Here is a 14,561-nt window from a genome sequence, read left to right on the forward strand (position 1 = left end):
CAAATAAGACCCGCCCCTTTCATTTCAGACCACGCTCATGTGTGTTTGTGTGTTGAACCTCTGGTGCACGAAGGAAGTGATGAGGAGGAGAGAGGACATACAAAGTAATCTGATTACATCTATGTGAAACCAGTCACACAATAAAGAGTCATAAGTGGCAGAAACCCTTCACACAAGCGTCCAGGGGATTTGAATCAGGTTCAGTTTATTGAGTTTTCCAGGTGAAGAGCAGAACAGAGACAATCACAGGTGAAGCAGTTTAATTTGAGCTGTGGTTCCCTGACACGTGAAAGCATCGTCGTGATTAAAGTTTGATCTGAGACAAACTGAACCACGAGGGCTGGGACGGTGATCGTGTGACAGCACAGTTTGTTATTCTTGATCTTGTGATTTTGAAATGTTTGACACAGAATTACTTCCTTATTCTGTGAATCTGAACCAAAACGATTTACCAACAACAAAACAGACAAATTCAGTGTTTTCTTCGTGAACATTATTTTCCGCTTCTTGCTGATTCTTCATTTGTGCAATTTTCTGCATCAGACAGAACTCGATTGATGAAGAATTATTTTACTGCAAATTCCAAAATTTGCAAACATTAAGCTAAAAATGAACGATTCTGCAGGTTAATTGAATTTTTAAGTCCTTTTTTTCGCAAATTCCTCCGGATTATATTAACAAAATATACATTCAATCTATTATTCAGCAGCACTGAAGACCACAGGGGACGTTTTTCTATGTTTTCTCGGACTTGCAGACTCTGTGTGATGACAGGATACAGCCGTGTTTATGGCAGGATAAATATCAGCCAATGAGCATCAGCAGAGGCAGGAAATGGTCAGATTCACGTTTCAAGTCAGAACGAGCGACGACGAAACGGAGAAGAGGCAAAGTTTAGCAGAAATAGATCGTTATTTGGATTTTTTTTTTTGGGATTCATCTGCACGAGCCACATCCAACCACAGAATGTGTGTGTGCGCTCAGGGGCGGCAGCGCTGGATGAAGCGAGGATACAAGCAGACGTCTCTGATGTGATGTCTGTTCAGCATCCAGGTGAGGAAACGCTCCAGACCCAGACCGTAGCCGCCGTGAGGACAAGTGCCGTACTTCCTCTGAAACACACACAGATCCACACAACAGCCTGTTAACACACAAATCCTGAAACACTAGATATGACTGAGAATCAGCAGCGTCTCGTGGACGATGAAATGTCGACTTCATTCAGTGCAGGTCTGAAAAACAGCTCAAAACACACAGGCGGTTTTCCTTTACCTGGTCAGTGTACCAGTAGTATGGGGTGGGGTCGATTCCCTCCCTCTTGTATCCCTCCAGCAGCTCCTCAGAGTCCCAGATACGCATCGAGCCTCCGACAATCTCACCCACGTTTGGCATCAACATGTCGACCTACAAAGCAAAGAGGTCACTTCATAATACAAAGCTCCTATAAACCCACCACGGACCCACAGAGGCAGAAAACATGGTACATGAGTTTGCCATCAGGGTGAGATTGACCTTTACCCAGAGTTCAACTGTGTTCAGGTGTGACTGTGGTTCGTACCGACTCAGTGAGGCGCCGGTCCTCGGGGCAGCGCATCATGTAGAAGGACTTGATCTCCGTTGGGAAACGACAGAGCAGGATGGTCTCGTTGATGGCGTCTGTCATCAGCCTCTCTGGAGCCTCAGGGATGTCCTGAGAGAGACGAGTCAAACTGTCAAAACCAAATCCTCTCATCTCTGACGCGTGAGTAAAGTTTGTGTGTCGTGTTCAGTCGTCACCTCTCCGAACTCGTAGTAGGTGCCGTCGTCCTTCTTGACGTCGTGCTCTTTGAGCCACTTGATGGCGTCAGTGTAGTCCATCCTCCTGAACGGCCTCTTGGGCGGTTTGAAGTCCTGGCATTAGAGAAAAGATCATCTTTATAACACGACCACATCATCCATACAACTGCTAGTGAGGAGCATGTGATCAAAGCTCCAGGTACCGGGTTGATGTCGTAGACCAGCTGTCCAGCCGGGGACTTGAGCACTCGGTCCACCACGTCACACACCAGCTCCTCCAGCCTGGTCAGCAGGTCCTCGAACGAGATGAAGGGACACTCCGCCTCGATGTGAGTGTACCTGACCACACACAGTCGGAGACAGTCAAACTCAAAGCTTCTATTATTCATAAATCTTCAGTTTGTTTTCTCTTTTATTTCCAGTGACGCTCAGACGTTCTCTGTGGAACAGCAGACTCACTCGGACAAGTGCCTGCGGGTGCGGGACTGCTCGGCTCGGTACGACTGGGCGATGGAGAAGCTGTCTCCCAGGGCGGGTATGCAGGTCTCCAGGTAGAGCTGGGAGGACTGCGTCAGGAACGCCTGCTCGCCAAAGTAGTCCAGGTTGAACAGCGTGGAGCCGCCCTCCACCTGAGTCTGCACCAGGGTCGGAGGAAAGATCTGAAAAGATGGAACAACAAACAGAGGTGAGCAAAGAGTCCGAGATCCTGAAGCCGCCGGGCGTCCCGGGCCTAGAGGTTCACCTCGTGGTAGCCGCTGTGGAAGAAGTGGTCCCTGAAGCACTGGGTGACGGTGGAGCGCACTCGGAGGATCTTGGACACGTTCTCTCCTCTGAGCATCATGTGTCGGTTGTTCAGCTGGACGTCCACGTCCGACTCTTCGTTCACCAGGTTGTCGGTGCCGCCGGCTGGAGCTAAGCCAATCAGCTCCCAGAAGTCACAGTGCAGCTCGTGGCCCCCGGGCGCCTGAGAGAGGAAGACGTGAAGTCAGTGACGAGCTGCTGATCCGGGCTGTCGGTCTCCGAATGTGTGATCTGTGCATCAGGAGTGTTTACCTGCTTGCCCTCAGGAACGGGGGTGATGGTCCCGTACAGAGCCACCGTGCTCTCGGTGGACAGCACCAGGCCGTTGTAGCACTGGCACTGAAGACGAGAGGAAGTCACAACGGAGACGAGACGTTTTATTTAGATTTAAACATATGAAGCAGCTTTTGAAGATAATATAAACTCTTGAAAGTAGTTTTTTCCAGTGTCAATTCAGTGCATTTGTCGTCCTTCGGCTGATTTCAAATCAATAAGAGACATTTCGTACCAGTTTATCGTTGAGGACACACTGGAGGAAACCAGTTCCGTCTCTCAGCACAATGAACATCAGGTTCTTCCCTGTAGGACACAGAAATATACATTGAACTTTAAAAGTTAAAGACATTTGGTTTTGTGTGTGTTGTTGTATTTTTTGGGTTCATTCTAAAACGGGTCAGGTGGATGTGAACCCATTATTTTGGTTGTCGTGTTTTCTGCTGCTCACCTTGTCTCCTCAGGCGATGAATCCATCCAAACACTTTGACCCTTTGACCTCTCTTTGGCTCCAGATGACGAATTTTAACCTGCTCGATGTACAAATGCAAATCATTCTCTAAAGCTTTAAATTTAGAGCCGAGCACTGAACCTCATCTTCAGTGTTTCCAAAAATAATAACATGTAAACAGAGATTCAAAGGAGCTGGGGGATTGATTTGATCCTGAAAAGGTCTGAGTAGTTTGAAGGGTTAAAAATAGGTTCAAATGAAGGGTTAATGTCAAAATCATTAAATTACAGTTAGATGTGTATTTTCACAAACATCCAGTGAGTGAATCAAGTTGATATCTGAGTAGGAACTGACCGCTTCAGGCTCAGGGAGACTCGGGTCTTTCTGAATGACGATCTTCTTGGCTTCTTCCAGGTTCTTATCTCTCCTCTCGGTGTCCTCAGCCTGCACCACATCACGCAGAGTGAAAAACAGAGATCCAAAGATTTGTTTTATTTGAGCCTAGCTATCTTACACACCTCCTTCTGGTCTTTGGCATCACTCTTCAGCTGCTCACGGCCAAAGGCCTTTTTAGCGCTCTTCATCTGCGTCTTTGAGATCACCGCCCAACGCTGAGAGACAGAGAGCAGTGGATTAATGAAGGAAAACATATGAAGCGGTGCAGCTTAATGTTGTGAAGTGGAGAATGTCAATGTTTGAAGCCGACTTGGGCATTAAACAGTAATAACTACTTATATCCTTATTTCTGCTGGTTCACAGGCATAAAAAGAAGAAACGAGATTATTTGTTTTACCAACCTCATCCTCTTTTTGCGAGTCCACATAAATGGTGGGAAACGGCTCCTTCCCAACGGACAACAGAGCCTGTGAGGATTTGACAATAAACACAATGACACACCATGTAAACAATGATTCCTTCCACTGTTTCTAACACTGACAACTAGAAGATCAAAATACATGAAGCCTTTTAAAAGAATCAAATCTGAAAACGTATTTTCAGTGGACGACACATTCTTACCCCCAGAGGAGTTTTGAAGGGTTTCTGCTCCGAGCCGTCTCCGTCCTGGTCGCTGCCGCATTTGTCCGACACGTACAACTGACCTGAGGAACAGAGTGAGACACCGGTGATGACTCGGATTCATGGACCCACCACGACCACAGGGCAGAGACAGTGTTATGTAGATACGATTGTGGTGAGCGAACTTTCACTTTCTCTCTCTGGTTTGTAACCGACTCACAATCGAACCAAACATCAACCTGCAGGATCACTGCTGAGGTTGATGGCAACTAAAATTGCCGTCTGCATGCCCCCTGATAAGATTAACCAAAGAGGACCTATTTACAAAGCTGTTTGGTTAAAAACCACTTGAAGCAGCATCATCAACACCATCTGACATCAGATACGTCACCAAACCTCACACAAAAAATATTTAAAATGTCCTTCATTAGATTACACTCAACATTCCACTGTAACAAAGAGAAAACATCCTTTAACGATTGAATAAAAAGGAAAAACTATATTTTGACACTTCAGAATTTAGCTCAGGCGCCTTCGACGTCTCCATATCGTGGTAATCATGGTTTGTGCAGAGAGCTGCATTACAGGTAGTTATAAATTGTCGCTGGTGGGTCAATCTGTCACAGTGATGGTTAGTCCAGTTTAACGGCTGGTTTAACATGTTCCCCAGCTCATTTACAGTCAATCTGATGTTAATTCATAACTGTCCCGCCCAATTTATACATAAATGAAACGAAACAGAAAACTGTGAGGCAGGATGTGGCTGACGACACACTCTGGACTCTTCTGTGCTTCTTCAGCCTGATTATTGTCAGAGTCAGCAACAATATTTACAGTTAAATTGTATAAATCAATAAAAACAATCACTGGGGTGGGGGGGGGGGGGGGTAAATAGCTCATCGCACCTGGAATTTTATTAGCAGCAAAATATCAAGTGAATAAAGCTCCAGCAGCTCCTGACTAATCATAACGGATCACGTCAGTAGGGTTTATATTGTTTGTATTTGTTATTTTATTTAAAAGAACTGTTATGGAGGCACGAGGCACCTGACCCCGGCTCATTTACATTAATTCTGATGTTAATTCATAACTGTCCCGCCCAATTTATACATAAATGAAACGAAACCAAGAACAACACTCAGAACGAAACAGAAAACTGTGAAGCAGGATGTGGCTGACGACACACTCTGGACTCTTCTGTGCTTCTTCAGCCTGATTATTGTCAGAGTCAGCAACAATATTTACAGTTACATTTATTGAATCAATACAAATAGTCACGCCTTCGACGTCTCCATATCGTGGTAATTATGGTTTGTGCAGAGAGCTGCATTACAGGTAGTTATAAGTTGCCAGGTGGGTCAATCTGTCACAGTGATGGTTAGTCCAGTTTAACGTGTTCTTCTAACCCTGACGACTGAAACTGAGCTCCTAGCGTCTCAAGGACAAAACAGTCTCTACACATTTCATTCTAAACATGTTCTAAATAAAATCCTTCGTCTAACTTATTAATAATCAAACAATCAGAACGAAACAGAAACTGTGAGGCAGGATGTGGCTGACGACACACTCTGGACTCTGCTGTGCTTCTTCAGCCTGATTATTGTCAGAATCAGCAACAATATTTACAGTTACATTTATTGAATCAATACAAATAGTCACGGGGGGGGTGGTAGACTATTATATAGCAGAATATCCAGCAGCAGAGGAACACCGGCTCATCGCACCTGGAATTTGATTCGGAGCAAAATATCAAGTGTATCCAGAATAATAAGTGAATAAAGCTCCAGCAGCTCCTGATGGATCATAACGGATCTCGGTCAGTATGAGGGGTTGGGCCGGTGGTGGTGCACCGGGTTGACTCCCCGACTGACGCAACCCTTCAGTGTCGGTGCTGCAGGTTAACCTGAGCTGACAGCTGTCGGTTCTGGATGAGAGCTGTTGTTACCTGTGATTTACTGCGTTAGCGAGTACACACACATACACATACACATACACATACACACCAACCAAGCAGAGTGACAGACCAGCGTTAGCCGCATGCTAGCTGCTAACGTCAGGGAAACTGATGCAATACGCGAACACATGTCTTCGGGAGCTAGCTGGCTAGCTAGCTTCGGCTAAGCCCCTTGCTTACCCACGGAAACCTGCTCCACGCCTTTGATTAGCGCCGCCATGTTAGCCGCAGTCCGAGCCGGAGGCGCACAGGAGGGTGTTTGTTGCGGGAGAAGAGGGACACAAACCCGGGGAGCGAGGGACAGTTGATCCGCTGCAGCCGAGGAACTGAAAGTGTGCGTCAGGATGTGACGTAGCGGCGCTTTATAGGTTCCGTGCGGGCGCGGTGTCCTGAGGAAAGGTTCCGCCCTGATTATTTCATACAACTTATCACTAATGTATTTCTTGTTATTATCAACCGGGATTCTGATAATCAATAAATACTAGAATACATAGATCAATACATCGTTTAATACTAATACTAATTGCACATATAAATCAAATAGATTCAAACAACAAAATGAACACAGAATATTTCAAATATATGTTTTGCATTGGTCTTATTCTTGATGTTGGTGCTCTCATGCCCTTGATCTCCCTATTTACCAAAGAAGAACGTATTGGATGATAACACTTATCTTTAGGCATTTTCTCTTTGAAGATTTCTGTCTTTCAAGCCCTCTTTATACGTTTTATGTATAATGCTGCCTTTGTTAGATTACACCTGTCAAATAGTGTTGAACACAAGAGGAGGTTGTGTTATAGATACAAGTAGTTCACCACTTGCGTCTCTAAACAAATAGAAGTCATAACAAGAGTTTCAGAGAAGTCTAAAAAGCAATGGAAGCAATCACCCAGTCAGATATTCAACCTGATATCAAAATGGAGACCATTCGCCCGCTCATTGAGAACTTCTTTACCAGAACCACTTCAGAGGAGTGGGACCTGTTAAAGCGAGGCGAACCCGACAACACCACAAAGGTTCTGCTGGCAGAGCTTTTTCTTGACATTTTAGCGACTGTTTCAGCAGCTCTGCTGAAGAGTCAGGAAGATTCCTTCTCAACTATAACTCAGGAGGATGTTCGGACCTGTCTGGGCGACACAATCAGGGCGAGTTTTGCACCTGGCGGCAAACTGGAGTCTGTGAATTTGGCTGATCTCACAGACCTGGTTGTGGAGGAGGTGACGGACACCATCAACTCCAGCCTGAGTAATAGTCCCATCAGTGTTCCCCCTGAGGAGCTTCTACTGACCCGTGTCACAGACCCAGGCAAGCTGCACCAGATGATCTACATCATCAGCAACATGTTCAAGGTATTCGCTTCCAACATCAAACGCCTGTACGGGGGCAAACTGCGACAAAGGCGAAGCAGGACGACTCCCTCACAGGAGCAGAACCCTGCAGAGAGCTTCAGGAGTGAGATCTCCTCAACATCAACAATTGAGACAACAAGTTACTCAATGGGTAGCTGCAGAGCCAGCAGCGTCCTCAGTGTGGAGGAGGTCATCGTGAAGGAGGTGACTGACATCACAGAGACCATTTTTGATGAGATCTTAGACATTGAGAACATCCAGCAGAATGATTCTGTGGAGATCATAAATGCTGCAGAGGCCATTACTAAGCCAGCCATTGAGGCAAGCATTGAAATTGCAACAGCTGAAAGTAACAGCCTCAACTCCGAAAAGAGAAAGAGCTCCAAGAAGAGCAGCACAGGAAAAAGGAGGAAGATCAAGAACATTTTTGCAAAGACATTTGCCACAGCATGGGTTTTCAAAATGTTGACACAGATCAAGAGATGTTTCAAAAAGAAACCAAAAGTCAAGAGCAGGAAGTCAATCGATCTGTTGATGGAGGACATTTACGCTCTGCTCCAGACGGAGGTGAGGCTGACAGCTGAAGACGAGACTTGTGTGTTTGAGAAGGTGAACAACTTTCCACCTGACAGAGTTCTTCTGTTCACTAAAGAAATCGCCGGTCTCCTCTACATGTACGTCACCAATCAGACAATCGATCCAGATTGCCCATTGGTTGTTCCTGAGTCAAATACCGAACTGTACTCAGACATACTGAAGAAGGTTTCCTATTTCCTGTCCATCATGAGCTGGTTTGTGAACAAGCAGGTCGACAGCCACACCAACAGGGTGATGGCGGCTTGTAGAAGCTCACGAGTAACATCTGAGATCCCAGAGGTCAGTGAACCGGAGAAGAAGAACAAGAAGGACAAGAAGAAGGACAAGATCAGGAAGAGGAGAGCAAACGAGCTGACAGACCTCCAGAAGAACATGTACGTCCGTGTACTCGTGAACCAGATCGTCACCAAGACGCACACCAAGACCAAAGTGGCAATAACGAGTTCGAGTGTAGTGGAGATAATTGAAAATCTCTTCACCAACACATTGACGGAGTTGGGAGACTATGACCTGGTTCTCACCACCAAAAATATTACAAAGCTTTACAGAACCGTTTTCAAGGACCTATCCAAGAAGTGGAGCTGTCCTGAGCTGCTGCTGGTCGCCATGCGTATGAAGGAGCCCGAGGTGGAGCAGTGCATCGCCAGCTCTTTGAAACGTCAGCTGTCCAGGGGGGCCGTCTGCAAGTTCTTCTAGGAATGAGAGAAACATCTCACTCTCTCTCTTGAGAGTCTCAAGGGCATCTCTAGCTCTTATGACTATGGTGTGACGTGTAGGGTTGTGTGGGTTTACTCTGAGTGCTTCAGTTTCCTCTCACATCTATCAACTTGTATTCGAAACAAAATTTAATAAAAAAATATAAAATCAAAAGGAGATGTCTGACTTAAGTTCCTTTTCCGTGGGTTTTTCAAGTCGGTTTTAAGGTTTCTTCTTTATAAAGAAATACATGTTTTATCTACACTAGACCTTGGTCATCAAAGTAAATGCCCATGTACTTAATAATCTAAATTTGGCACTGGTGAGTATCATTGCAAAAAAGTGGCAACATATAAATATGTAAACTTTAATTATTTAGATATACAAAGTCCGATGTTTCGAGCAACATTTTAGTCCGGACATGGACCTACTCAAGTGAAGAACAAAAACACAAGGACGTAGAACTGAGGATGTCCTATTTGATTAATAGGATTTGAACCATTGTGCTCCAGAGTTCAGCTCCACTCTTCAACTGACAGTGGAAGCTATGACTTCTCACAGGAGATCGAACCCACTCTCCAAAGTTACAACATACCTTCAGGGTGAAGAGTGGGAACATACCACAGAAGCAGCCACACACAGAAAGTGTTAGTGCACTGTTCACTTGTGCAATCTAGTGCAATGCTCGTGGGCTCAAAGTGCAAACAGTATTAAACAATGCATGATGCAATGTGGGGACATTTTGCAGATCCTTCATGAGTCATGGCAGCATGACAATCCAATTTCAGCTCCTCAAACTAATAATATTAGAGCAAATATCTCAAATAAATCACTTAGTATAGGACTGTTTGTTATTAGGATGATTTTACTTTTAAATTTTAAAAGTAAAATCAATTTTAAATTGATGGTGTCAGATCATGGATCCAGATCTTCACTTCAACACGCTCCTGACTGTGAGCGTCTCGTCTAACTGGCCCGTAAAATGTGGACAACTAATTTTTCCTGATGTTTAAATGAGTCTCATAAACCGTGGAATCAAGCCAACCCTTCATGTGCTTATCAGGTCCTGATAACTAGTGTTTATTAGTTGAAGTGAGAGCAGATCAGAGTGGAGGAGGAAACAGAAACTCCAGCTCGGTGCAAACCTTCTGATCATTGAGCAGCTGTGAAAAGAGAAACTCTGTGTTTCCACTGTTCTTCAACAATTCAGATATCGCCCCTGGCAGACACCTAGTTCCCCTGTATGGAAGCGGGGCAGTGGTTCCTAGTGATTCCAAGTGGTTCCTAGTGATTCCAGTGCTAACTTCACTCGTCCTGCTCCTCGTCTTTCTGAACATGGGTTCCCACAAAGAGCAGAGCTGACGCACATGCCTTTGAAAAAGGATTGTATTTTATTTACAGTGATTTTCATCAGAATTACAATACAAATGGTTTGTAGACGCCACAGACGGAGAATTCATTCAGAGCATGAGGAGGACAGCAGGAGGCTGAGCGTGTGTGTGTCTGTGTGTCGGCAGAGTGTGTGGTGGCTTTGGCAGAGTGAAAGTTCTTGGGTCATGTATCTGTAGCCTTCTTCTCATCCTCCTCTTCTCTTCTTCTTCGTTCTCCTGTTCAGTGACTCTCTCCTTTCTTCCCCACGACCTACAACAGCCCAAAATAAAATGGCCATGAATACAACTCACTCACAGACAAACAAACACTGAACACAAAGTCACACAGGCGGCTCCGTACCCGTTTGAAGTCATTCATGTTGGTGGCCTGTACTGGGGTGCCTATGAATGTCAGGTAGTTGATTTTTGTCGTCTCCTCGTCTCCTTGGTTTGACTTGACAAACATCTGGTAAAGAAAAGACAAAAACAAATCAACACTGTCAATAAGCACAGTGACCTGCAGGTTTTTATGAATGGTGCCAGGACAACTTGATGTGAGCTCAGAGCAGCTGCACGATTCTCTGCACGTGTTGAAATGATGACTCGTGTCTTTACCGTGACGCTCTGTACGTTCTGGAACTTGACGTAGCGCAGGGGAATCAACCCTTCCTCTTTGTAGTCTTCCTCAGACAGCTCCAGAGCCTGAGTGGCTTCACTCCGCTCGGCGTCGTCGAAGCTCATCGACCGAGGGAGATTGATGAACACCTTCACCACCTTAGGGGCTTGGGCTGATGGAGAGACGGACGGGGGGGAAGAAGTAAGTGAGACAAGGGGGAAGACGATGTTGGTTTTCAGAGAGGAACTTCAGATTAGTTATGGATGCAGAATAAAACTCACCAAATTCAGAGGCCAGTAGCTTCATAGAGAAGAGTTTCACAGGTTGGTTGAAGGCAATAGTTATTAGCAACTACACAAGATAAAAAAAAGATATTAGAGAAAGCATCTTCCCACGTTGTTCAGGTTATATGTTAAATTCTAGTTTTGAATAACAAACGATCAGATTCTGAATGTTTTATTTGGTTTAAATATTGACAGCTCCTACCTGTTCATCACAGTCAGACTCCAGGTAGGAGGAGTCTTTGATTAAGCAGCTATCAAAGCCACAGTCGTCGCTCTCGTTGAGACACTCGCAGCCGGCTTTGCTGACAAAAGGCATGAGGTCCATCTGAAAACAAAGCAAACAAGGTTCAGGATCTTTAATCGATAATCACACACCTCCCTTTGAAGCAGCTGCCTGATTCATGTCCAAAACCCCCCACCAGACACTCACATATCCCTTTGGAATGTCAGAGTCCTCGCTGTTTCCCGGGTCATTCTCCGTGTGCTGCTTGACCTTCTCCTCAAGACCCGAGGCATCCGCCCCCTGATACTGATCCACCCGCACCCGGTTCCTGAAGAACAAGAATGTCGGCGTGGCAGAGATGTTGTTGGCTGCCGCTGTCGCCTGAGAGAAAGACAAACAGTTCTGTGAAGGTAGGACCACACCCACGGGGGTACACGCTAAACAGGGGAGCTATCCGAGGTTCAGTTCCAACTTGTAACTTTTCGATGTGCGTCTTCCCCGTTCTCTCTCAACTTTCAAGCGTGAAGTCTGTTCTGCGTTTTGTAAAATGTTAACTAATGCTGTAGAACCCATTAGTAAATGTTTGTTGTGATCTGCATGTACACAAACCCTGATAGTCTGTGTCGTCGTCCCTCTTGAGAATCTACAACCCTTTTTAGGATCTGAGGTGGCGATGGCAGTAAGAGAAGAAACGTTCCTCTGATTTGTGATGGATTGTCACTGACCGACGGATTCAGGTGTAGCCACAGGGTTCAAACTGGTACTTGACATATGTAATCAGTTTGGGATCTTTGCTTTGTGTCATCAAGAAGCAGTTTTTTGGTCTGTGCAAACATGTTCACAAAATAAAAAACAACTAAACATTTTCATGCAGATATATTGTACATGTTTACAACCAAAACCTGGATTTATTTGTGAGGCTCAAATCGTATTCATTACTAATTTGAGGCCATAACAGTTGAGACTTACCTGACACACGTGAACATCTACTTCAAGGAAGACGACATGTGGGTATTTGTTACTCAACATGTTGAAAGCTGGAGATATTGTGACACAGGGCCGACACCTGAAGAGGCGAAGGACAGAAAGTTAGTGACCTGATCTCATCCCTCAAGGCGTGACAAAATTAAAATCGGACTATATCTGTCTATTGAGCTTTTATTATCTGACAGTCTCCAAACAACTATTTTAAAATTCAGTTATTACATGATAATACTGTTCACAGTCAGCGATACGGATTTTAACAAGCGTAGATTTCAGTCAGTCGATTTTTTTTTTTTTTTCATTTCCACATTACTGCTCTCTGGTGGACAGACTATGTCCAATCCAGTCACAGAAGATACAATAAATCTGAAGAATTCTAAAACTGATTACTTTGATTCAATGATAGTGATTTGACCAAATACGATACAACTTTGTATGGACGTCTCACACTTCCGAAACTAACCAGGAACCACTTCATCCCTGTGGCTCCTACTTCAGTATTATTCTAACAATATTTAGTGTTATTTGATCAACAAAGCAGCTTCATTTTCTAAAGACCTGTTAGTGTCATCTGCTGGATTTAAACAGGGGAGGTTTAAAGAGATATACCTCATAAATCCCTTGATTTATTTAAGTTACTTAAATTATGATATGTGGACAGTTTCCCTGTTAGCCATAAATACCAAAGACAGAAACACGCCTCATTACGATATATTGACTGGAAACTAGGACTGGCAACTAAAACCATATCAATACTTAACACATTGTAGTTTTCATCAGTAATAACATTAATAAAATTAATTTCTTCTGCGTGAGATATTCCACGTGAGGATGAATAACACGTCATTGATGAGCCTCAGGTTTGTTGTTGTTGTTTTCGGCTCATAAGAGTTAAAACCTTCAATCAAGAGCAAAAACCGGTCTTCAAAAGTAAATCACTTATCGCAATAATTATCGATATTGACTGTTACGATCATTTGTATCATGATATATAATATTTGGCCATATCGTGATACTACGAGTGATTAATCGTACAACATGTTTATTTTTGTATTACATCATAATTCCTATAAACTTCCCCCAGTGATGAACAGGCGGTGGATCCAGTTCAACGTTCAAAGTCTGGACACCGGAACAGCGAAGTAACTGTAATAGTGCTAAGTCATTGTAAGCAACAAAGCTAACCTAGCATGCTAAGCTAGCTTCCCTGAGCCGCTCCTGTCGGGGAACTGGACTCATGTCAGCTCCGCTAAACATCCAGCCGCTAAGCTCCGGCTATTTCACGGTCCTACGACACACCGGGGGACCGGTGAGTGGATCACAGGGCTACCAGCGCGCCCGCGGAGCGGCTGAGTTAGCTTACCCGGCCATTGTGAACTTCACCACGGCGAGCCTGGAACCGGCGGCCGCTAGCTCCGGCTGGAAGTCCGGGTCGCTCCCGATCACTTTCACGCCTACCATGGTGGGGTTAGCGGCGGCGTTGGGAGCAGTGTGGCCGGCGACGATCAGGACGAGACGGAGGGTAAAGAGGTAAATAACGCGTGTTGTGTTTTTAGCTTTCTGTCAGCGTGCTAGCGAGTTAGCTTCTGAGCCACACTGCAGCTGCAGCAGGAAGTCCCCTCCTGATTGGTCCACGCACAACAGAAAGGACCGGGCTTCCTTCTTCTTCGTCGTTCATTCTGCCGCAGTATAGATGTTGCTACGCACTTTAGCGCCCCCAAGAGGATGAATGGGAAAACAATAAAAGTAAAAAAACAGTACATCAACCCATCAATTAATAAAATAAAGCCCCCAAATCCGCCCATGAATAAGGTAGAATAAAATAAGATAAGATCCACCAATTCATCAAATATAAAAAATTATAAACTACAACCCATAAGTCCAGTAGAATAAAATAAATCTGCTTGTGAAATCATGTGTTTAATCCTGACTTCATTAATGTTATATCTGGTATTTAAGGTTAGTTGTGGTATCATGGCAACATATATCTTTAACTTCATACATTCAGCTAAAACGAATCTGCTCCAGTAAACGATCACCTGACCTCATTAAGAATTCAATTAGCTACCTGTACCTGCACGTCACGTGACCAGCACACCTCCGCGCGCACTTCCGCGGTCGCAGCCTTCCCGGATGTCGCGTTGTTTTTAAACGTGCTCGTCGGGAG

The 14,561-nt window shown here is 44.7% G+C and overlaps 2 protein-coding genes across 2 annotated transcripts; both read right to left on the reverse strand.

Annotated features, from left to right (window-relative positions):
* Window positions 1-188: 188 nt before the first annotated feature.
* On the reverse strand, window positions 189-6,629 carry nars1 (asparaginyl-tRNA synthetase 1). Its single transcript, XM_062412689.1, has 15 exons — window positions 6,453-6,629; window positions 4,319-4,401; window positions 4,099-4,164; window positions 3,820-3,912; window positions 3,656-3,745; window positions 3,302-3,380; window positions 3,086-3,156; window positions 2,830-2,916; window positions 2,519-2,740; window positions 2,236-2,435; window positions 1,980-2,115; window positions 1,777-1,890; window positions 1,559-1,690; window positions 1,273-1,404; window positions 189-1,112 (listed from the first exon to the last, which is right to left on the reverse strand). Exons 1-15 carry the CDS (start codon window positions 6,490-6,492, stop codon window positions 981-983), a joined length of 1,677 nt encoding a protein of 558 aa, XP_062268673.1. The 5' UTR covers window positions 6,493-6,629; the 3' UTR covers window positions 189-980.
* Window positions 6,630-10,285: 3,656 nt separating this feature from the next.
* Window positions 10,286-14,043, reverse strand: txnl1 (thioredoxin-like 1). Its single transcript, XM_062412600.1, has 8 exons — window positions 13,758-14,043; window positions 12,380-12,476; window positions 11,618-11,791; window positions 11,390-11,512; window positions 11,185-11,254; window positions 10,903-11,075; window positions 10,649-10,753; window positions 10,286-10,558 (listed from the first exon to the last, which is right to left on the reverse strand). The coding sequence occupies exons 1-8, from the start codon at window positions 13,853-13,855 to the stop codon at window positions 10,529-10,531; spliced, it is 870 nt and encodes a 289-aa protein (XP_062268584.1). The 5' UTR covers window positions 13,856-14,043; the 3' UTR covers window positions 10,286-10,528.
* Between the last annotated feature and the right edge of the window lie 518 nt (window positions 14,044-14,561).

Source organism: Platichthys flesus, chromosome 19 (genome assembly GCF_949316205.1).
Source record: "Platichthys flesus chromosome 19, fPlaFle2.1, whole genome shotgun sequence".
Lineage (NCBI taxonomy): Eukaryota > Metazoa > Chordata > Actinopteri > Pleuronectiformes > Pleuronectidae > Platichthys > Platichthys flesus.

Excerpts from the sequence above, each read along its gene's own strand:
- txnl1 (XM_062412600.1), bottom strand. The coding sequence starts at position 13,855 with ATGGTAGGCGTGAAAGTGATCGGGAGCGACCCGGACTTCCAGCCGGAG. Across the intron at positions 11,792-12,379 it reads TAGATGTTCACGTGTGTCAG|GCGACAGCGGCAGCCAACAA; the intron begins GTAAGTCTCAAC and ends TCTTTCTCTCAG. Across the intron at positions 11,513-11,617 it reads CTGACATTCCAAAGGGATAT|ATGGACCTCATGCCTTTTGT; the intron begins GTGAGTGTCTGG and ends CTTTGTTTTCAG.
- nars1 (XM_062412689.1), bottom strand. The coding sequence starts at position 6,492 with ATGGCGGCGCTAATCAAAGGCGTGGAGCAGGTTTCCGTGG. Across the intron at positions 2,116-2,235 it reads ACCCGCAGGCACTTGTCCGA|GTACACTCACATCGAGGCGG; the intron begins GTGAGTCTGCTG and ends GTGTGTGGTCAG. Across the intron at positions 1,405-1,558 it reads ACCGGCGCCTCACTGAGTCG|GTCGACATGTTGATGCCAAA; the intron begins GTACGAACCACA and ends TTTGCTTTGTAG.